The sequence below is a fragment of the Heterocephalus glaber genome, unplaced genomic scaffold, assembly GCF_053883595.1.
Source record: "Heterocephalus glaber isolate CG9 unplaced genomic scaffold, H.glaber_assembly_v1.0 deba00001688, whole genome shotgun sequence".
NCBI lineage: Eukaryota > Metazoa > Chordata > Mammalia > Rodentia > Bathyergidae > Heterocephalus > Heterocephalus glaber.
Genome location: NW_028258413.1, coordinates 9,892,081 through 9,915,427, shown reverse-complemented (window position 1 = coordinate 9,915,427; position 23,347 = coordinate 9,892,081). Strand labels below are relative to the sequence as shown.

At 46.6% G+C, this 23,347-nt stretch overlaps 1 protein-coding gene across 3 annotated transcripts in view; it reads left to right on the top strand.

Moving 5' to 3' along the window:
• Dapp1 (dual adaptor of phosphotyrosine and 3-phosphoinositides 1) overlaps positions 1-17,179 on the top strand; it is a 34,069-nt gene extending 16,890 nt beyond the window's left edge. The window contains exons 4-9 of one of the 3 annotated variants that reach the window (XR_015446432.1): positions 3,958-4,088; positions 10,213-10,260; positions 11,438-11,500; positions 12,563-12,791; positions 14,388-14,475; positions 15,669-15,712. Coding sequence is in view for 2 of the 3 variants with exons in the window: in XM_004866280.3 (XP_004866337.2) it covers positions 3,958-4,088; positions 10,213-10,260; positions 11,438-11,500; positions 12,563-12,648; positions 14,388-14,475; positions 15,669-15,734 (482 nt within the window). In the remaining variant the exon portion in view is untranslated. Of the gene's footprint in view, positions 1-3,957; positions 4,089-10,212; positions 10,261-11,437; positions 11,501-12,562; positions 12,792-14,387; positions 14,476-15,668 lie in introns of all 3 variants that reach the window. The other 2 variants (XM_004866280.3, XM_087198783.1) reach the window with 2 other exon arrangements.
• The last annotated feature ends 6,168 nt before the right edge of the window (positions 17,180-23,347 follow it).

Genomic DNA, 23,347 nt, shown 5'->3' with positions numbered 1-23,347 from the left:
GGAGACAGAGGCTCAAGGCAGCTGTTAGCTCATTTTCTGAGCCTTAGGACAGTGATGAACGTTGGATGGGCGTGGTCTCGCTTCAGTCCACTTCAACAAATAGGTTCTGGGCGCCGACCAGCCATGGCATCGTAGGCTCCTGGAGACTCAGAGGACACACCCTCGGGCCCCAGCTCTTTCCAGCACCCCAGGGGCGGGGAGCCAGCGCCAACTCCAGGCCTAAAGGAAGAGTTGAGCAAAAGCCCCAGAGGGGAGCCCTGTGCACCGCACTCTTACTCCAAAGCTTCGGCCCAGGGGCTTGCGATCGCGCTTGCCCTTCCCTGGCTCCTGCTGGAAGGTGGGCGGGCATCCTTGGTGTCCTCCACTCCACGGTGTGTGGATTAATGACCGTCCTTCGTGTGCTGCAGCCTTGCAGTGCCCACCTCGGGCTGGCTCTGCTCATCGCAGAGCTGGACCCCTGGGGGAGCGCAGATGAAACCGGGCTTCAAGGCAGAGGCAGGAAATGCAGCCGCCTGAAACCTGTTCAGAAGCTGAACTGAAACTTGCAGCCCCACTTCCAAGGCCTGGGGCACCGATCCTCCTCCTCCCTCTTCCTCTACCACCCCTGCCTCCTCCCAGCCTTTCTCCAGCTCTGGGAGCTCACTGAAAGAATGCCTCTGACCCAGAATTCCTCTCTGGGGCCCAAGTACCGACGTAGGCCAGAGTGGAAATTGTGAGTGTAGTGGCTGCATTAAGAGATGTTTCTTTTGATTGAGAACCAACTCTGGCTCGCTGAATTAAAAACAAAAATGTGTGCACGGGGAGTGGAGTACAGGAGGAGAGGTGGAATTGTTTACAAAGATATGAATATGTCCTTTCAAAACTTAAGGGCAAGCAAACAACCCGGCAAAGATAAAGTAGTTCTGCAACCCCAAGGCTACAAGTGGATCAAAAGGTGTCTGGTGGTCCACCCACCTCTGCGCATCTCAAAATGTCCCTCTGTGGAGCATTTCTGAGACCAGGTTCCAGTCAAAGGCAGGAATCGACTGTCTACTCCAGCAGTGCACACATGAGAGCTGGTGGCCTTCTCTCTACAGAAGCAGCAGAAGTCCAGGGCAGGTGGGGAACACACATGGTGTGGCTGTGGTTGAGGTCACGGGCAAGGATCAGGGCCTGGGCTCCGTCTCTGTGATCTGGGCTAGGATCGTCTTTCCCACAAGGCAATCACAGTCACCTGGCAACCGTGCCAAGATGGCTGCACATTGGCTTTCCGTGGAGCAGGAGTGACCAGCTAAGGAGATCTGCCTTGCCATATCAGATGCCTTTCCATGGATGCTACCCCTTTACAGGTTGCTTCCATTTCCTTCACCCAACAAATCTGGCCTCCAAACTGGCTTCACTACTTAAAAGGTCAAACCTGCAGTCAGCTTTGTTCTCCCAGCTTAACTTGGGTTGCACTGGAGAAGAGGTTTCAGATTGAATCTGGACGCCTGCTTCGGATGAGACTTGGAGAGATAGGCTGGAGGTCATCCTGTCCCCTTTCCATGCCTCAGGCCAGAGTAGCCGTGGCCTGGGAGGCTGAGCTGGACCTAACCGCTGTGGCATTCATTCATTCTCTCATCAGGGCTTTGCGTCACAGGCTTTTAGCCATGGGAAGGTAAACAGAGACAAGCCGACACCATTCCTGCTCAGAAGAGGCTCAAAGGGCTCTGAGAGGGAAGTGCAGTGCCCTGCAGGTGACCCCTGCTACACACCTGTCCCCCATAGACTGCAGCTGTTGGCCCCTAACAAACCAGCACAGCTCTCTGTGGACCTGTGGCCTTGGATGTCACACGGCCAAAGGGCATTATGTTTGCAGAAGGAAAGAAGGCTGGGGTCAGAGGTCTTGGGGAGGACACATCCCACATGATCCAGGCAAAGAAGGAGAAGCAGAGCGGGAGAAGCAGAGAAGGACCTGCCCCGGTCCGACCTTCAAAGATGGAAGGAAAGTGCCACAAGTCCAAGCGAAGGCTGCCTCCACCAGGCCACAAAGAGAAGAGCAGGCCTGCTCATGCCCAGTTAGATGAGGGCAGCCCTGGCCGGACTGTGACCTCCAGGTCTGCAGCAGTTTGCCCCGAGTGGCAGCAACGTGGGAGTGGATGTGCAACAAGTAAAACCAGTCGGCCCATCCCCAGGGTCATCTAAAGTGTCATCGGCATATGTCATAGGACACCAGGGGACTCAGCACTGACTTTGAAGATGAAGCCTGAGATTCGAAAGTGACCCTAACTTCAGGCTGCCAGGCCTGGGCTCTGCTTCTCTCCCTCCCAGTCAGATCTGTGTCATCTCTGGTGACACTGATGTGACAAAGTGGCATCAGTCCTGTTCCCATCAGAATGTGGCTCCTGGTCTGTTGTCACTTAGCATTTTAGTCCCTTCCCTCAGTGGAGCAATCATTGGAATTTGGAAATGCTCTGTCCCAAGGAGAAATAATACCTACCATGTATCACCTCTTGGCAACACTGCTTCCTCGGTGCTTTAACAGCCTGTGAAGACAGCATGAGAGTCCCGGGTGCTGGATGGCAGTGGCAGTCTAGCCCTGTCCTCTGTGTGTCTGGTCTCCATCCTGGCCACTGTCCCTTGGGCTTGGACTCCAAGAGCTGCACAGCTGCACTCAGAAGCTGCTGTAGCCACAGAGCTCGCCGGCCCTGCGCCCCTCAAAGGCCGCTCTTGGTTTGGGTGTGGCTGTTTCATTCTGATTGTGGAACTGACACCTCGTATGACAGGCTGTGTCCTGACGAGGTCACAGTGACAGAGACAGCATGGTGTGCGAGAACCGGGCTGAGCTCAGGGATGCTCTCGGGCTTTGGCTTCTGATCACAGCCCGTGACCTGGGCCCAGTGCCCCCACACCACCCAGAGCATCACACACAGAGTCATCATGGGTTCAAGGTAGTTAAGGACAGAAGGGAACTCTCCGTCTTTGCCCTCACCCAGCTCAGAGTCTGTGCTTCCTGGGGCCTTCCAAGCTGCCTTCTCCCAGGTGACTTCCCCTGTGAGGTCCCCCCTCAGCCCCCTGCCCCTACTCCATTCATTTTCCTGGACTCTTCTCATAGCTGAACTCTTCCTCGATGCAGGCCCTGCTCCCAGCCCATTCCGGAAGAGTGAGCTCCTTATGTTTGCTGCTGTTCCTGCCCACACAAGCCCCTGGCATAGATCAGAGCCTGGGGTGTTTGGTGACTGACTAACTGAATGAATTCTTACTTTTCCTCAACATCTATGGCAGCCCCTGGACCTGGCGGTCCAAACACCCTCGTGAAATAAAAAGTAAGAAGCTGCATTGAGGAGGAAAACCCCTCATGCTTGCTCTTTCTGTGGGCAGAGTTTCTAGTTTCTGACTGACTGACGGAGGGAAAGACTCCTCCCAGAGATGGAGGTGGAGGTGGAGGTGGAGGTAGAGGCTGTGGGAGGGAGCTCGGCCCCACACCTGGTGCTCAGGAAGAAGAGCAAAGCCTCCTTCTGTTTCCTGGGGAGCCTGGGGCAGAGCACGTGTGGGGGGGGGGTCCACTGCTGTGAGCGCCGTGGGGCTGTGGCTTGCTCTCCAGCCAGAAGAAGAAGCATGGGGCGTGGGTCCTCCCAGCCTGGGCACTTCAGGGCTTGGTTTCCCGTGGATTTGCAAAGCCCACTGGAAACTTCCAGTGACTGTGTAAGGTCCAGGCCCAGGCGGCCTCTGGGCGGAAGTGTCTCCAAGTGTCCCTGGCCTGGGTCCTGTGCTCGGGCTGTGTTCGAGAGGCTGCTGTGGGTCTCACCACCCTCATTCAGGTGACTGTGTCCACTCAAGTTCCAAGCACGAGGGCCGAGGACTTGTCTCTGTTTCAGTGTTCGGCTGAGGTGCCACTCCACAAACAGTGGGGATAAAAGCAAATACACAGCGCTGTGTGGCCTGCAGCAGCCACCTGTCCTCTCCAGAGCACTGATGACACGTTCTGTCTTCACACAGGCACCCTGATGGTGCTCAGACACCCCTACCCCAGGGATGTGGAGGAGCCTGCCATCTACGAGTCTGTCTGGGTCCACACGGCTATGCAGACGGGGAGGACAGAGAGCGACCTCATGCCTGCCGCACCCTCTGTAAGTAATCAGCGCATGAGAATTCTAGCGTGGGACCAAAACTTGGAGAGGACACAGTGCTCAAAGCTGTGACCCAGGTCATCTACTCCAGGGTAAATCCGAAAAATGCAGAGCTTGGGCACACACACTTGCACACATGCACACACACACACACACACACACACACACACGCACTGTACTTCCGCGGTAGCATCGTCAACCCTTGGAAAGTCCCGTGTCAAGCTCCATCTCGAGATGGCCAAGGGGGCAGCGTTTGAGCAGAGACTCCCTGAAGGGCATGGGACGGGGCTGCAGACAGAGACAGCGCACACCAAGCTGGGGGCCCCAAGCGGTTCACGGCCAGCTAGGAGGGCTGAGTGCCTGGGGCTGGAAGGCAGTGCAGGAGGTGAGGTGGCTCAGGCTGTGAGGACAGGGCTGGGGCAGTGGGGCCCTCAGAGAATGGTGTGGGGTGAGGTCCCGAGAGGCATGCATGAGTGTCCGGCTGTCACTGTGCTTGGGGACACCACCATGTTGGTGCCAAGATCGGGGGACTTGGGGACCTCACCCTACAGCCAGCCTGTCAGCTCACCTGCCGCAAGACTTCCAGTCAGGGACAGCACGGCTTGTCACAGCAGGAACAGTCCTCAGAATGGTCGCACTTGGGCCAGGTCCCTAGGCATTGTCCCAGCTCCAGAGGACGTTAAAAGGACGGAAGATGTCCACTCACCTTGGGTTGTGCGGAGGAGAGGAACCCAATATTTGGAACCTAATTTTTTTTTAAGTACTGGGGAATGAACCCAGAGCCTTTACACTGAGCTACAACCCCAGTCCATTTTAAAATATTTTATTTTGAGACAGGGCCCTGCTAAGTCTCTAAGTTGCCTGGACTGGGCTTGAACTTGAGATCCTCCTGCCTCAGCCTTCCTGAGTGGTGGGATCACAGGCATGTGCCACTGGGTCCAGCAAACCCAAATCTTCTATAACGGACACTAAGCACGTCTGTGTTTTGGTCTGGAGGGAGACATTATTTCTTTCTTCCACGGTTGCTGCCACACAAGCCTGCTTTAAAAGTTGGTCTGCAACAACGGGCATCAGTGCCTTACTAGTGAAACAGAAACACAAGAGACCATGAAGGCTTGTTCCCTGACAGTGGACAGGAGCCCAGGAGCTAAGTATTCTGCAGTACATGACAGACTGTCACACCCAAAACGGCTAGAAACAGACCCTGGGAGTAGAGGCAGCGGTGCACTTGGGGTGTAGGAAGAGCCCGGATGTGTGGCTTCCGGGGTCTCCGGGTGTCAGGTGGGGTCCAGCAGCTGCTTGGCCCTTGCTGCCTGTGTCCAGCACAGGCTCAGGGATCTGCGTGCTGCCCGCGCACTGACATGATGGGGGCACCGGCCATATGGGGGCCAGGACAGAAATGGCTGTGGAGCACAGCACGCCCAGCGGCAACTCCCTCCCTCCCCAGCCCAGTGCATTCCAGTCCTGCAGGGGCTGGGAAGAAAATGTACCCTCCAGCCTCCCAGTGGAGGAAATCCACGGACTCGGTCCTTTTCTGTTTTTGGTTTGTTGTTTGTTTGCTCTCAGTTTTTTCCTCTTTACTATAAGCACTCATTACACTCATTTACGGGTCTCCATGTGAACCAGCATGCTCATTCCTTCATGTATGCACCCAATGCACGAGCTCCTGGCTCCTAGCTACTCCAGCCTCAGCATCTTGAGAGTGCTCGGCTGCTTTCTGAAACAATGGTCATTTCTCATCTCCACAGCAGAATACGTAGCTTCTAACTTCTCTCTCTCCCGAACACTTCCCTGGCTCTCTGATCTCCCGTCCCCGCCCATGTGAGCGTCCTCTCTCTTCGACTCCTGTGTGCATCTTCACTGACTAAGACGTCCACCCACTGTGTGGTCTCCTCGCTTAGGGACATTTGGGGAAGGAGAGGAAAGAAGTGTGTGACAGCAAGTGAATTCCTTTCTTGTGAGTATCTGGAAATACTGTCGCAGACTTCTCCACTGTTGGTCGCCATGTAAAGATTTCCATGGCTCTGAATGAGACCAAGGACTCATGTGTCGGGCGCTGAGTTAATAAAAAGGAGATTGTGCCTGCTGTACACTAACGCAGATGCTCCTAGGGCACAAAAATGATGTCTGTTTCATCATAGAAGAGAGGGTTTTACCCACATAATTTGTTTAATTTTTAAATTTTGTGGAAGACCCTTCTCACTCCAGGTGGTGGGTGGGGTTCAGGGACAGCTGGGAAGGGGAAGTGAGCAGAAGGCAGGAAGGGGAGGGGTAGGGACTGGAAGGCCTCAGGATGCTTCTCAGAGGCAGAAGAAAGGTGCTGCTGGGCTGGGTGTGGTCACGGAAGAAAGCAACAGGTAGAGATGCACCGCTCACCAAGTGTCCAAGGGTACAGGAGGGGATTGGGGACAGGAGAAAGGACTCAGTTTTAAACCTGCCAAATGGGAACAACCAAGCAGTTACACTGGCAGAGATTTAGTAAGGTCATATATTTCATATTCCCAACATACAAGATGTTACTGAAAATGTGAGCTTTCTTAACTTCCCTTTGTGGTACTTGACAACTCCCTTCTTCTAAAGCCGTTTCCTTTGCCTCTGTAGCATCTTTCCCTCTCCATCTGTGACCACTGACATGTGTTACAGTTTCTCTTCTTGGACACCTCCGTAACAAATTGGCATTTTCCAATGTTTTGTCTTTGAAGCACTCACTCCTCATTTTCATATCTATCCTTCTGTATTTGGGTGAGACGTATGATACATAATGAACTTCCACCGTATATACAGTGTATAAATATGTACTGAGCTCTGAACTGTGGTTGTAATATTTTTGTTAATGATGCCTGGTGAACATCGTCCGTGTTATTACATAGTTTTCTAAAACATCATCCATATTCCATTATTTAATACATCAATTTATTTAGAAGACCCTTGATTATGTTTTTACATTCGGGCCTCCTGGGGCTCCCGCTCTGACACTGCAGTCTGCTTTCCTACAAACCAGGACTTTTTCCCGGAGTTAACGGTGACCCATCCATGCCTTATCCACAGGTGCCCAGGTTTCACCACTGTCCCCTAAATTTGGTACTTGCTAAGGTCAAAGGCGGTCACTTAGAGGCCTGTCCCTCAGCTGTGGCTCATCCGGCAGTGAATCCTGAGCAGACCTAGTGTTGCACTTGGGAGGACACAAGAGAGACCCTTGGGCCTCTCCCTCTCCCAGTCCTGGCCTGGTCTCAGTTTGTCCTGGGGCAGCCTGTTTAGTGCCAGGTTTCTCCACTGTGGCTCTCATACCCTCCCTATTAAGTTCTTGGGGAAGCTACTGGAGACTGCGCACGTCCTGCTCCTCACTGCATTGTGTCCACCAATGTTGGTGTTTACAGTGGTCTCTTCACCATTTTGGTCCTTACCATGATTGTTGCTAACGAAGCCTCGGATTCTCCCAATCCTTTATGCGTATTCGTTGTCATCTAGGGGAAGGAAAAGCTTTTTATCATCAATACAAATTCATTCTTTTATTTTTATATCAATAGGTTATAATCATGACTATCGTTATTTATTTTGATTCTTCAAAATTTCACAGACTTGGCCAGTAGGAGGCCTTTCGATGTAGCTGCTATGTCCCTCGGGGCTCTGAATGCTTCCATAACATCCTCACTTGCTGGTGGAACAAGATGTCCCACTTTCTTGTGTTTTCCTGTGCCCAGTTCTGGAATCATCTATTTCTCCAAGAAATCTTACTCTGTTTTTCCTGCAAAGTGGCACTTTAGACATCAGCATCTGAGCACTATGTGCTTACTTTTACAGGGATGTCACTGTCCCACCCAGTTGGTGAACAGGGCCAGGGAAAATCTCTGTGCAGCTACATAGGTACCAATATATATGCCTGTGTTACACCTGGCTATCTATCTATCTATCTATCTATTGATGGATCGATTTATCTGTCGATTGATCTATCTGCCAACCTGTTGCTCTGTCCACCCCCACCCCCCCGGTTCACACCACACCTCCATCCTAATCCAATGTCACAAGGCTCCTTCTGGTTTCCCCTTCCCATATTCGTGAGGCTCGAGGTCCCCATTACCCCATCACTCACACACTTGCGGACCCCCTGAACGTGAGCAGGCTCCAGTCACCACTCCTGCTGCACATCCCTGCAGGACACCTGCTCCCAGTTCACCTGCACTAGCTCCAGGCCCTTGAGCAGAGCCACCGCCTGCCTCATCCCTGCAGCTCCCACCCCTGAGGACAGAGCCTGCCAGCCTCCATCTGCATCACTGTCACCATCACCGGCGCTGGCCACGCAGATGACCACTCTCATGCTGATGCCCACTTTACCTCCCCCACCCGACAGTGTTTGGCCACATCCAAGGGGGCAGCGGAAGGAAAGCCAGTATCCAATCCGGGCTGTCACCAGGGTCCTTCCTGTTACCAATCATATGTTATTTAAAAGATTAATCTGCATATAATTATCTCATTTCTTACATCCTGAGATCCTGGATAAAATGAGTGTTCTCAGCTCTTCCCTCTTGAAACTTTCCAGGCCCCAGAGCCACACAAAATGCCCTAATCTTAATCCTAATCCCAACCCTAACCCTAACCCTAACCTCAATCTGCAGTGTGTTTTTGGATGGGGGTCAGAGGGTGAGAGTGTTTCTTCTTAGCTTGACCTCAGTGATTCTACCAGGCTTTTCTACAAGAAATTGCCCTGAATTATTATTCCTCTATAGACATGAACCTCAGCAACCCTACGGGATCATTTCACCATTGACATTATTTGATACTTAGACTCAGTTTGTTCAAGTTGCTCGGCATCAGAATAAACTAGGTCACCTGTGGTATCAGTCAACAGGATTAGCCTTCTTGACAGGAGCACCTGGGAGGCTCCCAACATTTACTGACCCGTGTGTGGGTGGCTGTGCCACTTCCTGCCTGAATCCTCCGCATGGTGGTGGCTGTTCCTCTTTTTACTGGTAGGGAGCACTCCTCTCACGAAGGAATACTCTGGAAACTCCCCTAACAAGAACCCTGATGTCACCTGAGTCATTTCCCAGTTTTTATTCATTTTTTCCTTACCAGTACAAGGCATATTATGAGACCATGTCAGAATGAAACGTCCTACCTGGAATTTGGTCTCTTCAGGAAGTTATGAAATGATACACACTGAGACCTTAGGTTCCGTACCGCACACCGCTCTCTCCTCACACAGCCTGCACCTGCCGAGTGTCTGCGGGTGCTGGGTAAGTGTGTGGTGCTACCGCAGTGATTTCGGTGTTAAGAGAACCTGGTCGTTGCCCTCCAGTCCCCTAGGCCACGTGAGGTGTGGATGAATCTGCACCCCAGGCTCTGGCCCTGGAATTTGGGTTCTGAGGGACGGTTTGTGTGAGGAACAGCGGGGGCTGCCGCTGCTGAGGACCCTCCGAAAACACACACAGCACGTTGCCCAGCAGCCCTGAGGTGAAGGGATCCTTTCTGTTTCCTTAATACAGTTTTGCAAACACACAGCACCCTTGCTGTCTGCGGGGGGCGGGTCTGAGGCCCCAGCAGCACCAATCCTCAGACGCTTAGGCCCCTTGTGCACAATTCCCTCTCGAGGTGATGTATGACACTCGATGGATGCTCTGTCAGGGCAGTGTCACTCATGTCTAGACTGTGTTGTTTAAGGTGCAGCGACAAGGAAACATCTGCACTTGTTCAGAGCAGCTTTTTCCAAACACCGTCCCCTGGGGGTTGGTTGGGTCCACGATGCAGGGGCGCAGACTCGAGGCTGAGGCACGCTGGCCAGGACCTGCGGGACCTGCGCATCGCACTTGTCCAGCAACACCCACAGCCAACTGCACACAGCACTTTCACAGCACAGACTTCAGAGGGGTGGCGTGGTCTGCTGTCTGCAGACTGCTGCGTGTGGCCAGCAGGAAGCCCTTCTGTCACGGCTATCAGTGTAGAGGGACAGCAGAGGACCCTGAGGACAGCACTCCCGGCCTTGAGTGGTTCCAGGGCCAGGTGAAGAACAGAGCCGACCCTGGAACGACTGAGGCTACCTCCTCTCCCTTTTAAAGTAGGATGAGGCCTGATGGGCAGGCGTCACCCTGTGACCATGCTGGGCTCACGGGGCTTCTTTCTCTTGCAGCTGGGCACCAAGGAAGGCTACCTCACCAAGCAGGGTGGCCTGGTCAAGGTAAGCAGTGCATCTTCCCCACAGCCAGAGATGCAGCTCCCAGTTCTCGGGTTGCCAGTGTCTTTGTTAAAAGCTGCTGACTCATTTTGACCCACTTATAAAATGTGTCTTTCAAGAGTCGCATTTATGATGATTAGTCATCACCCTGGAAGTCATTTTGAGTGATTCTTAGGCAGAGCTCTGCAGAAGCGCCTGCAGCAGTCAGAAAACTAAGCCCAGTTAGGGAAGGCTGATGCTGAAGGCAGTGAGTCCACCTGAGAGCTGCCTGTCCTGTCCTTTCTGTTTTTTAAATGAAGAGGTCAGGATTGTACAGCTTACAGGTCAGCCTGATGCTGATAAGAAGAGCTTTCCTGATGCCGAGGAAAACACTCTGTGGGGCTTTGCAAGCCCAGTCTGCCCAGTGGGGCCCCCTGCCCGTGTTGCTGTCCCTAAAGGTCCTGTTCGTCTCCCTGGGCCACAGACACTTACCGGGCGTCCCCAGCTTGCTGCACCAGGACTCAGCATGCTCACTGCAACCTAGGTGCTTAGTTATTCCAGTCCCTGCTACTTCGGGGAGTGGAGGTCCTGTCACTCCTCTTAACCCGGGACGCTGCCCGCGGGATGGATCAGGCTCTGTCGGTACCAAGAAGGCCACCACGGGCAACCCGGTTTGTGTCACGCACTTCGGCAAGGGTTGGGAAACAGTGTGCTTGGATGTATTTGTAAGACAAAAATAATATTTGATGTTGTTATGTGAGGACTGGCTATAATATATATATGTAAATATAAGTAAACTATAAAGGCACTTCCAAGCATGTATTAAATACATATATATATGAGTACATTTCCAAGGAGAGTATGTAGCTTCCAGTAGGTGCTCAGAAGTGATAGCTATTTTTATTATAAAGCTAACAAAATAAAAATTATAGTAATTTGTTATAAATCATCTTGAATGTTTATCTTAAGCTGTATCTTTTCATTTGTTTAAATGAGCTAATTAATGGTATTTCTGCCACCATTATAAACTTAATGTATGGAATCGTTTTAATTTTTGTAGATTTCTTGAGACTTGTAAAAGAGTATTTTCTGACTTATTTTGTCTAATCTTTTAAGTACTTTTAAAAGAAAAGTAAATCATCTAGTTCAAATATTGCGTTATTGTATTCAAAACCTAAGTGTTTTAATTTTTTTTTCTCAGACCTGGAAAATGAGATGGTTCACTCTGCACAGAAATGAACTGAAATACTTCAAAGACCAGATGGTGAGGAATATGGTCATACATTTGCACTTTACAAATCAGCTCTCTAGTGAAAGGAACATCTGTGTTTTAAGAACTCTTTAAATGTTTTATTAGTCCATGTTTGCAGTGTGTAATGATTACATTCTTTGTGGGGAGTTGGTGCATGTCTCGATTCTTTTTTACTTTCCCTTCTCTCCTCCCATTCCCCTTCCCTCCATCTCTTCATTCGCTTCCCATTTGCAAAAGACCTATCTCCCTGGCTCCTATTATCTATATTTTATTTTCCTCTTCATTTATACTTTGGGTTTTTCATATAAGAGAAACCATGCAATATTTAACCCTCTGTATCTGATTTATTTCACTTAACATTGTGGTCTCAAGGTGCATCCATTTTCCTACAAACGACCAAAGTTTACCCTTCTTTATGGCTGAGTAGTACTCCATTGTGTATACATACCACATTGTCTTTGTCTATTCATTGGTTGATAGAGAGACAAGCCACTAAGGAACTTCTGCCTTTAAAATCAGATTTTACTTTGTCTACCTGAAACAATATATTACTGGAGTTGTGAGTTCCTAATTCTTAATACAAGCAGAACCTCTTTGCTAAGATGAGCTGTGTATCCCTGAAGCTGCCTCTTGGGCTTACTAAACTGTATCTCTCCAGGACACCCAATTCCTTCTGCTTAGAGCAATGAACTTTCTTTTACCACACTTTATTGACTATCTCTCTGCAGCTATTTCTCCCTTTATTAAAACTATATCTATTATGACAACTTAAAGTACGTTATTTCTTCCTTCTTTCCTTATACAAACTCTCTGAGAAAGAAGCTAGAATAGATAAAAGGACTCCCTCCCATGTGTTAGATCCACTTCCATCTACTGTGAATTGATGAGAGCGATGTCCCAGTGCTTAGTGTCCTGAAAGCCCAGTAGGGAACTTCTCTTACTAAGCTTCTCCAGTCCCGGTCCTTTGAGTGATGGGAAGAGTGACAGTTTCACACAGGGGAAGACCTGTCAGGTGACAGACAGATGTGTGTGTTCATTTTTAGGATGACATAGGTTGCTTTTTTTCCCTTTCAGTCACCAGAACCAATTCGGACCCTAGACCTAACAGAATGTTCTGCTGTCCAATTTGATTATTCACAGGAGAGGGTAAACTGTTTTTGGTAAGTTCATTTTATAAAAGAAATGTTTTTAAAATCTTCTTGCCATATGCTTTTTTGGCTCAGGCTAAAAAGCTGCATGTCTTTGTGTCTGCACATTCATGGATCTGAGGGACGTGGAGTTAACTGCCAAACAGAGCCAGCATGTGAGTGGTGCTTCAGCTGCCTGTGACACAGTACCTCGTTCACACAGAGAGGTGGGGCTGGGGACAGGCACTCTGCCATTCACAGATAGCTGTATTGCTTTGAGCTCCTCCCCATTTTAGTTATAATGTTTTTGACTCCAATCATGGCTGGTTTATGTTGTTACAACAATTTCTGGCTAATGGCACAAAAGGGTTTTGTTCAGATATTATCAGTACATTGTGAAAACCTTCTGACTAGGAGAAGAGTCTCCCCTCTCCTGGCTGCTCATGTCCAAGTGGCTGCTCCAACTCCCAGCTCAGGGACCGTGTGTCCACAGGCGTGACGAAGGTGTAGGGATGGTGTTGGCCACGTCTGTTCCTTCTTGTCAGGAAAGCATTTCCTGGAACCCCTTGTAGACCTCCCCTTGTGTCCCATTGGCCAAGACTGAGTGACAGGCCGTCCCCAGCAGCGGGGAGGTTGTGACAGTGAAGCATAATCACAGTGGCTTAAACTACTTAGTGACTCTTGCCTGGGATTCTCTTAGCAAGAAGAAAGGGAGATTTATCTGGGTTAATGGATAGAGAGAGCAGTGTCTCCCCAGGAGCTCCGAGCAAGTGAAAGGGGGAATGGTATATTTAGCTCACCGTCTGTAGCGATTTCAGTCCACAATTAGCTGGCTCCAAGTCAGAGTCACACACGGTGGAGGGGTGTTGCAGAGGAGAAATACTTCATGGCACTCACACAGTAGCAAAAGCAACAAGGGACCTTAACAGCTTCTGCCCTTTTTATCTTAGGCAGACTATTAAGGAGTGTAGCACTCACGCCCTTAATCCTGGTGTCTATCCCCACCATGAATCAATCACACACTCTAGATACAGTCACCTCTAAAAAATCATGAGGCTTTGAGGGGACATTTAAACACAAAGCATAACACCTTTGAACTGTAGAGTTTTAGTTAAGGGATTTTTTTTCAGGAAAGGAAAAAAGACTGTTAGTGTTTTGAACTGTAAGTACAAGAAGAATGCTCAGGATTTGAGCTGGGACTGAACTTACCACTCACATGATTTTGACCTGTAATCAGAGGTCAGATGACAAGTTACCACATACCATGAAAAGTCTTACACACCAGCAGCAAAGTTCATTTTCCTTCCAGTAGAGGCTGAGCCATGGGCAGAAATGTGCCAAGCAGCTGAGGAATTGTATTGTCTCTTTTCATGTTTTAACTGCCTGCATCCACAGAAGGCAGACTTGTCCTCGAGGACGTGAACATGAGTGCTTTCAGCAAACATTCTTCTCTATCTTGTGTAGTCTCTGAACCATAGCACAAGTTCTGAATCATTTGAGAGCTCAGCTGAATAAACACATAAGTGTTGTCCTAAGCCTGAGACAGGAGTGTCCTATACATGTTCTTTTCTTTTTGAAGTCTCATTAGAGAATATAAATCTTGCTTATAATAACACAAACCTATGGTTTCCTAGATGTTTCTACAGTTTACAGTATACAACAGTTCTCCAAGTTACTACTTACCTGGAGGCTTTTAAAATGTTTTTCCCATGGGACACTCTTAGTGTTCCATTCATCTGGAGGATCTCACATTCTTTCTCTTGTCTTGTCAGCTTAGTATTTCCATTCAGGACGTTTTATCTCTGTGCGAAGACAGGAGTAGAAGCTGATGAATGGATCAAGATATTGCGATGGAAACTGGTGAGTCATAAGTCTTCAGATGTCTGGTCCTGGGAAATAACATGCTGATAATCTCAGACATATTTCTGTGGAGTTAGACCAACTCTAAGAATCATGGGCTGCCATTTGCAGGGTTGGGAATGGCCTGTCCATTGTTTTTCGACATGAAGAGAGTTGAAGCCAGTGTCGTATAAAGACAGAGAGGCAGGGTGTTCAGACCCCAGCCGTGGGCCCCAGCAACTGATCTTCCTTTAAGGTATATGGGTTGGTCTAGGTCTGTCTGGAGGGGGAACGGGGGCCAGAACATGTCACAGAGGAAAACAGATGGATTCCTCAAAAAGTTAAACATAAAAATGTCATTTCTCATATATACCTCTTCCGGGTTTTTTCCCTAAAGAGTTAAAGACATTGTATGACAGTGATCCATGCATACCCATGTTTGTAGCAGCACAATTCATAATAGCTAAATCTATGGAAATAGTCTATATGTCAATCAACAGATGGATACAGAAAATGTGGTATTGATACACAGTGGAGTACAACCCTGCCATAAAGGATAAACTTGAGTCATTTGTAGGAAAATGGATGCACTTTGAGCCAATAATGTTAAGTGACATAAATGAGACACAGTTAAATATTGAATGGTTTTCCTTACATGAGAAAGTCAAAGTATAGATAATTTAAAGAGGAAAATAAGAGGTGATCAGAAACAGGGAGGTGGACATTTTGCAGATGGGAAGGGGATCGAGGAAGGGAGGAAGGGGAGGGACAAAGAGAAGTATAAAGGACAAAGATATGACATGTATATGTACCAACTCCCCATGATGAATGCAAACATGTACTAATAAAAAATTGGCTGAAAAAACCCCCACAAGAAACAATTCAGTCATTCCCGGTTGTTCTTTACCTGCTCATTTCACTTAATAATACATTATAACCCCTTTTCACTTCAATATTTGTATCTACCTTTTGATATATTGAAGACTATTAAATTTTATGGTTTACTGTATTAGATCAGTTCCCCAACTGTACATATTTTAGCAACTTTATAACCTCCGGAGAAAAATACAGAAAATCAGATTCAAACTGGGGGAGAGGTGATAATTAACTTACAGGTGCATGGCTTCTTTACTAATCAGTGCATCTTATTGAATAGTTCATAGTTCATTCTCTTAAAATCATTCAGTAATAGACGTACATGTGTTTTATTACAGTCACAAATACGGAAGCAGCTCAACCAAGGGGAAGGCACCATCCGATCTCACTCATTCGTCTTTTAATGGATCTTTCTGCCAAGGAGCACCCTGGCCCGGAAGCAAGGTTGGGTGCTGCCCGACACTGATCCTTGACAGGCTTAGGTGAAAGCCAAAGACTCTTCCTCAAACAAATGAAGAGCAGCTACAGACTGGAGCCCATATTGTGTGGCTGCTGACCCACAGAATCCTGCTTCCTTCTACGATGCCACTGCTGCTGAGAAGCAGCACCCCCACCCCCCCAGGCCTGCTGGCACGGGACACTTGAGGAAAAGATGGGTGCTTGTTCCCTGCGCGGCATCCCAGGCCGTGGACATTGTCGCCCGGGCCCTTCTGAGTCACCTGGTTGGGTCCCCAGCCCCTGGCTGTGTGGTGACCCCAGGGAAAGGATCTGGAAGGCTCAGGACAGATGCTCCTCACAGTGCAAACCCAGTAACAAGCATCACACTCTGGAAGGAGGGGTCGTCGTTTTGCTCTTCTCTTTATACAAAAGCCAAAAAGAGTTTCTAAAACTAAAATGGAAAAATGTTTTCCATAATTATTTTCTCTTTTCAAAAGTCTTAGAAATTCAGTGTGTCCTTCACTTCTAATAAAACTATCACTGAATGTCTGATGGGCCCTTGGGCAAGACAAAGAGAGATGAAGGTGCAATCTTTAAAACATCTCATCTAACCATTTTGGGGGAAATGTCTGAAAGAGAAAACATAACTTGAAGAAGGGTAATTACAAGTAACTTGTAGTTTAATGATAACTGCAACTATTACTGTTTAGCTATAATAATCACAGGGCATCTGTAAGCACTAAGCTACCTGTAGCCAACATTTCTCCAAATGGCCTGAAGGAAACTTCTCTGAGTGTGTGGTAGCAATCCTGCCCCCAGAGTGAACTGTGCAGGTTTCACCCTGCACCTTATTAATGAACAGCTTATATTGCCACTCGGAGTAACACTAAATCCTCACGATGTATGGAAGAAAATGTCACAGCGCGGTTTCACACTGGAATAAGAGGAATGAAATGGTAACGAGATACAGGTGTCCAGATTACATCAACGGGTTCTGGCTTCCTCTGTTATCTTTATTAATACTGCTCACTGAGACAGATGCTTGAAGGGCAACAAAAATAGACAAAGAACCAGAAAATAAGCTTATGGTGCAAAGCTGCAGCGCTGCTCTTGTGGTTCCGAGGGGTATCTTGTTACGTGAGTCCTTGTTGGTTAGACATCTGAGCAGAGACTGCAGTACGCTTAATGAACTGTGCTGTCTGTCCCACTCAGGGTCAGGACAGTCTCGAGGGAAAATGCACTGCTGCAGGCTTGCGGAGTCAGAAGTCACCACTCTGCCCTCACTGAGGTGTGCGGTTTTGTTTTCTTAGAAACAAAGGTGTTTCTCTGCATACATAATATTGATTTAACTTTCTGTAAAACGTGTTTATTTATAGTCTTTGGTTTTGTTTATTAAAAAACATGACTTTGCTGTGCAGGTATTATTTGTTATTAAAACATATTTTAGAATTTGTGACTGAGGAGAAATGCAACTGCTTACTATCATGAACAGCAACGACAATGGCCCTGCAGGGATGGAAGATGGTGGACACTCAGGGCAGCGCAGTAGTGGCAAGAGGACAGTGTGGCAGGTGTGAGGGCTGTGACAGGACCTCACTCTCAGGACAGAGCTGTCTGCTGGAGTCCGCAGCTAACGTGCGCTGTGTCCCAGCTTTCCTAGTCCAGGCTAGGTTTCACTGTGCAGTTTAGGCTGGCCTGGAACTCGTTAAGTTGCCCAGGTTGGACTTGAATTTATGATCTTCCTGCCTCGATCTCCAGAGTGCTGGGATTATAGGTGTGCGCCTCCACACCCGGGTGACATGCTGTAAATTTTTATGCACTGACTCCCACCTTCTGTGCGTACCCTGTTAGCACACTGTGTGCAGAAGGGCCCCGTCTGTGGGCCACACACTGGATAGCACAGATCCAGCCAGCTCTTGGGTAGGATTAGGAGGCCTTTCGAGAGGGAGACACCTAAGGGAAAGGCATGTTTGGTTGGTGGACTTCATATCAGGGAGAGGACCAAGCACACTGCTGTCACTGGCCTCTGCAGCAAAGCCTAGAAGAGCTGGTACACTGAGGTCCTCACAGCAAAATAAAAGAGAAATAAACACGACAGAAATCCAGGCATCTTCCACCTAACTGAATTTTTACAAGTCCGACGGCACCAGGGCTGTCAAACTCTCTCTTTAATCCAACTTGCTATCACTTCTCGGCCTTTTGGCTGAGATCAAGTGTAATCCAACTTGTTGCATCTGGCCCTCCTACAACCAGAGACACACTATACACCATGAGCCTCTTTGGATTTTGGAGACAACACACTTGTCAATTGCTCACAAAAATCACTGGTCTTCCAGTCAAAAACGGCAAGTGCAATGAATGGACACCTACCAGAGTAAAAATGGCCAGTAAGTATGTGAAAAAATGTTCAGTGTCTTTGGCCTCTACAGAAATGCAAATCAAACAACACTGAGATTCAACTTACTCCAGAAAAACCTGAAAAAACACCAAATACTGGCAAGCTTGTGGGGAAAAGGAGCCCTTCTACTTTCTGGGTGGGAGTATAAACTAGTACAACCACTATGGAAATCAGTATGGACACCCCTCAAAAAGCTAAAGATAAAACTTTCATTCCACTAGATATGCCTATTCTTGATTATCTTCCTAAAAAAGTTAAAGACATTGTACAGCAATATATGCATACCCATTGGTTCATAAGCTACACAACTCACAATAGCTAAGTCCTGGAAACCATCTATATGTCCAACAACAGATGGGTAAAGAAAATGTATTTACACATAATGGAAGTATTACTCTGCCACAAAGGATAAATTCAAGTCATTTGTAGGAAAATGGATGCACCTTGAAACCAAAATACTAAGGGAAATTAATAACACACAGGTTAAATATCGCATAGCTTCTCTTATGTTAGAAACCCAAAGTATAAATAATTTAAAGAGCAAAATGAAAGATGATAGGAAACGGAGGTAGACCTTTTGCAGATGAGAAGGGGATCTAGGGACAGAGGAAGAGGAGGAGAGGAATGGGAAGTAAAAATGATTAAGATGTGCTAAGTATATGTACCAACTCCCCATAATGAATGTATTATGTTGCAAACATATACTAATAAAAATATCTTTAAAAAAGAAAAAGCCAGGTGTGGTGGTGCACACCTGTAATCCCAGCACTTGGGAAGTGGATCACTGTGAGTTCAAGGCCAGACTGCACTACAAAGTGAAACCCCGTCTCAAAAAAACAAAAGACCAAAGCAAAGCAAAACCAAAACCAAAACCAAAATCAAAAAAATTCATTGGTCTTACCACATTCTTCAGTAGATGCTTCTATTACTAAGTGGGACATTAAGACTGCCACCCTGCCAAATTAGGCTCTGTATTTCAGAATCATCACATCAAGGGTTACTGTACTGGCTGGGCTGATGGATCCTGATTAGGAGGGAAGTTGGGCTGCATCAGGCAGATCCTCATTCCACCAGCTTCCATGACTAAAATTAATAGAAACTACAAAGCCCAACTCAGGAAGGGTAATTAAAGGTTCAGATTCCTCAGTAGTGAAGCTGTGAATTACTGCACCAGGCAGAGCCACAGCCAGTGTGCTGCTGAGGACAAAGGGAACACAGAGTGGGTTAGCAGTCAGCACTGGACTGGCAAGGCGAGGACTGCAGGTCTCAGGGATGTCTGTATACACACATATGTACAAATATACACATATATATACCGAACAGACTCTATTTTTCTTCCTTTCCTTCTCCCCTTATTAACTAACAGAGTTAATAATCTTACATCACATGTCTAAGTCACAGGATAGCAAGGAGAAATGAAAGCCCCACCTGAGGGCTTCAGTCTCCTTTGGAGAATGGGCTGCAGTTTCTGTGGAAGTGAGCTGAGGAAGATCCTCCGTTGTACATAGGACTGTTGTCCATGTAGGAGCAGGACAGTTACTTTTACTTGGAGATTAAAACACACTTTAAGGAATACATACAGATGCTGGAGCCCAGTGTGACGGTTAGTCTTTTTCCATCTGGCTAGGATACAGTACCCAGTAATTCATACATGAAGCCAAGTATTGCTGTGAAGGTAGTTCCCTAGCCTTAACCCTAAGTAAAAGATTATCCTCCATAATGTGGGCAGGACTCAGAAATTAGCTGAAAGGTTGTAAGAGCAAAGCTGAGGTTCCCAAGAAGAAATCTTACTTCAAAACTACAGTCTGAGCTTGAGTTTGCAGACCTTTGAAATGGTCTATAAAGTTCGGACCAGCCAGTTCCCATGATCCCACAAACCAGTTTGTTGAAATATCTATCTTATTGGTTCTACTTCTTTGAAGAACCCTGTCACCACCTTCTTTCCAAATACCTCCTCACTTTGTTTTCTGAAGTATCTTAGCTCATTTATTTTTAAAGTTATTGAAAGATTAAAAATTCAGAAAGTAAAGTTTGTAGTGAAAGGGTCCACTGTGGGAAGGCTCTTACACTGTAATCAGCTCCTCCTGTGTGTCAGTCTGGGTATAGTATACAAACGTTAGTTTCTCTTCTTACAAAATGTGACATGCTAACAGTTTCAAACTATGTTTTCTTTCGGTGAACATTACACTTTGGAGATCATTTCATTTCAGAACCTGAAGCACTTCCCTTTTCAGGTGGGCAAATGTAGTCATTTGTTTAACCAAACCTCTACCTAGAGTTAGACATTTGAGAGTGAAAGCAGCATTACTAACAATTATTCCAGAAACAGCAGGTATAAACTGGTAGTTTGAAAAACCAGAGAATACATTCAGCCCACCGAGGGTGGACATGTTTCCAATCTTCTGATAGCTCCAATTTTCAAAGAATATGCTTACATAATATATAATTTTGCACATTTCACTGGTAGGATAAATTTCTATACCTGGGATCATGCAGACCAGCTTGAAACCACACTGAGATATTATTGATATGGCTTATAATTCAGCTATTGGTTAAAATTATGAGTCACTCCAAGGCCTAAGTGTGAATTGCTAATGGTCACAATTGAGGTCTCAATGAGTGAAGAGGCTGTGATGTCTCTTAATAGCAAGGAAACACTGCAGCTGGGGAATTCTCTCTGCGAAGCCATTCTCCCAGATCAAACATCAGCTAAAGATAGCACAGGTGGCTCATTAGCTATGACGGGTGAGGTAGCACAGGTAGCTTAACTGTGACCTGTCCTTCACAGGGATAGTTGCTCCTTTTATAGTCTGGCTCATTGGTAAATTAGTTATGCTACTCCTCACATCTGCCTTCACGCCCCCTTGCTATCATAAATACTGACTGATCCAGAGCTCATTGTCTTAGCCTGGATAGAGCCAAGATCAGGTGGTCTTTAGCCAGGAGACAGCTAAAGATCAATTCCTGGGCCCCCCAAGTAATAAACTATCATTTGTTCTTTGTATATTATTCTTTTATCTCCTACTGTACCCTCAATCAGGTGAGCAGGCATCCCCCGGTAACCGGTTGGGCTATCAACCTGACAGGGCCACCCACTTGGGATCCTCCTAGAAATCCTTTCACTGAGATCCACTAGACTGAATCTCTGAAGAGAGTCCATACATAACTGCTAAATCCCAACATGACTTCTATCCCAGGACCCTTACATTAGGTCTCTGGAAAATTCCTGACTGCTGTTTCCCTACACCAATCCTCAGCTAGAAGCAGCTAGATTTCGTCTTCACCCTTTCTCCCCAAGAGCAGTAAGGGTTACTTCTTCAGAGGTGGGAAGTGTAAATAGTTTAGCTAGCTTAAAAATAAGGCATCTAGCTAGGGAGACACCTGCAAGAGTGTTGGGTTAATTAGCAATATTGACAAGAATTAAAATAAGGACAGTGAACTGGGACTTTGGACCAGGGATAAACTCAGACATGGAATACAGCCATTCCCTACTAAACTCCTGAGTTCCTGGGAATTTCACATGCAAAATAACCAGTTTTTCTCTCAAATCCATTTCCTTTAAACCTTACATGCCAAGGAACTGGGTTTGAGAGACTGAGTTTCAATTGGTCATTTTGAAGCCACAGAGCCACCTGATAGGTAGCCAGTAAACAGCTGAGCAATTCCTGGGCTCTGCTCACCTATAATTAGCTCTGGATTGAGGACCCATGTGGCCAACCACACTAAATCCCTCTTGGAAACCCAGGAGCTATTCTTATTATTCCCAATAAAAACTCTTAACTTCAAAAAATAAAAATGCTAGAACTATGGGACCAAAGGTCATGTGCATCAGAAAGCTTGAAAGATTACAGAATTGCTAAACGTATGGGGTGTAACAATTTATTACAATAAATTATACTACCAAGGGCCGGGGATTTAGCTCAGTGGTTTTTCTGCCTGCTGCACAAGCGCAAGGACTCGAGTTCGATCCCTGGTACCAAAAAAAAAAATTATACTACCACTAGCTGAATGTGAAATAAAGCCTGTCCCAATTACTGGATAGTCCTTCCCCATTAACTTACGATGTCATCTTTATGTTTTATCTCATTCATGTATGTGTGTGTGTGTGTGGTTTTAAGTCTTTATCTTTAGAATCTTTTAAGTCAATTTGTATGTATAGTTTTATTCTACCTTCTACAGTTTTTAGCAATTTTCATGTGCTAATTTTTTCAGATGGACTGTAGAATCTATTCTACCCCTCAAGTCGAAAGAGAACAGTACAAATACTGGACATGCGAAGATTATGTATCTCTGGTTATTATAGTTTTTCCTGGAATTTCTAGATACATAATTATTACCTACAAATAAAAATATGGTCACTTAATTTCCAAGAGACCTTGTTTCACATATGACTTCACTGGAAACAATTTCATGGCCATTAAGCAATAGCTTAGATAAGAATTTGTATTTTAATGGATCCATATTTCATTAGGTCCTAACAGCTACTTATAGTGCTCTGCAGATAAAACTCTTGCTGCTTTCTGTGTACAGCTTTATTCTCACCATGCTAAGTGCCCCTACTTTGTGATTCCACAGTACCTTACCGGACAGCTTTATCACAGCACTTTCTAGATAAGAGTGGTGCTTCTTAGCCCTGTGCTCTGGTGGTCCAGGTGACTGACACAGGGGCTCAGTGCCTACATACTGACTTTCATGAGTGACAAGCTGTCAAATAACTGACGAGGAAATGAACAACTGGAGTGATGGGCAGCATTCTCGAACCTACAAGGGCATGTTCGAGGCCTGAGATATTTCTGTCATGGGGACTATTAGGCTCATGGATGGGTTCATTTTCTACATTTTCTACCTAACAGTTAATAACAGGTAAAGACAATCTCCAACCCAAACAAGAAACATTCACTAGTTACTCATGTGGTTCAAAGAATAATTAAGTTAATTATATTCTTTATAAACTTTTAAAAGAAATGTGGGGAAAAAAAGACTTATAAAGTGCTCAAACTATATTTTTTAAAAATTGTTTTATTCATACTCATGTATGAAAAAATGACTATACTATCATGTTTACAATATATCCTTATACAGGAAACAATTCAGTAACAAATCAAATTTAAATTTTATAAAAAACAGATAAACATTAAAACGCTGATTGGTTATAGAAAGCAGAATAGGAAGAAAAACCAT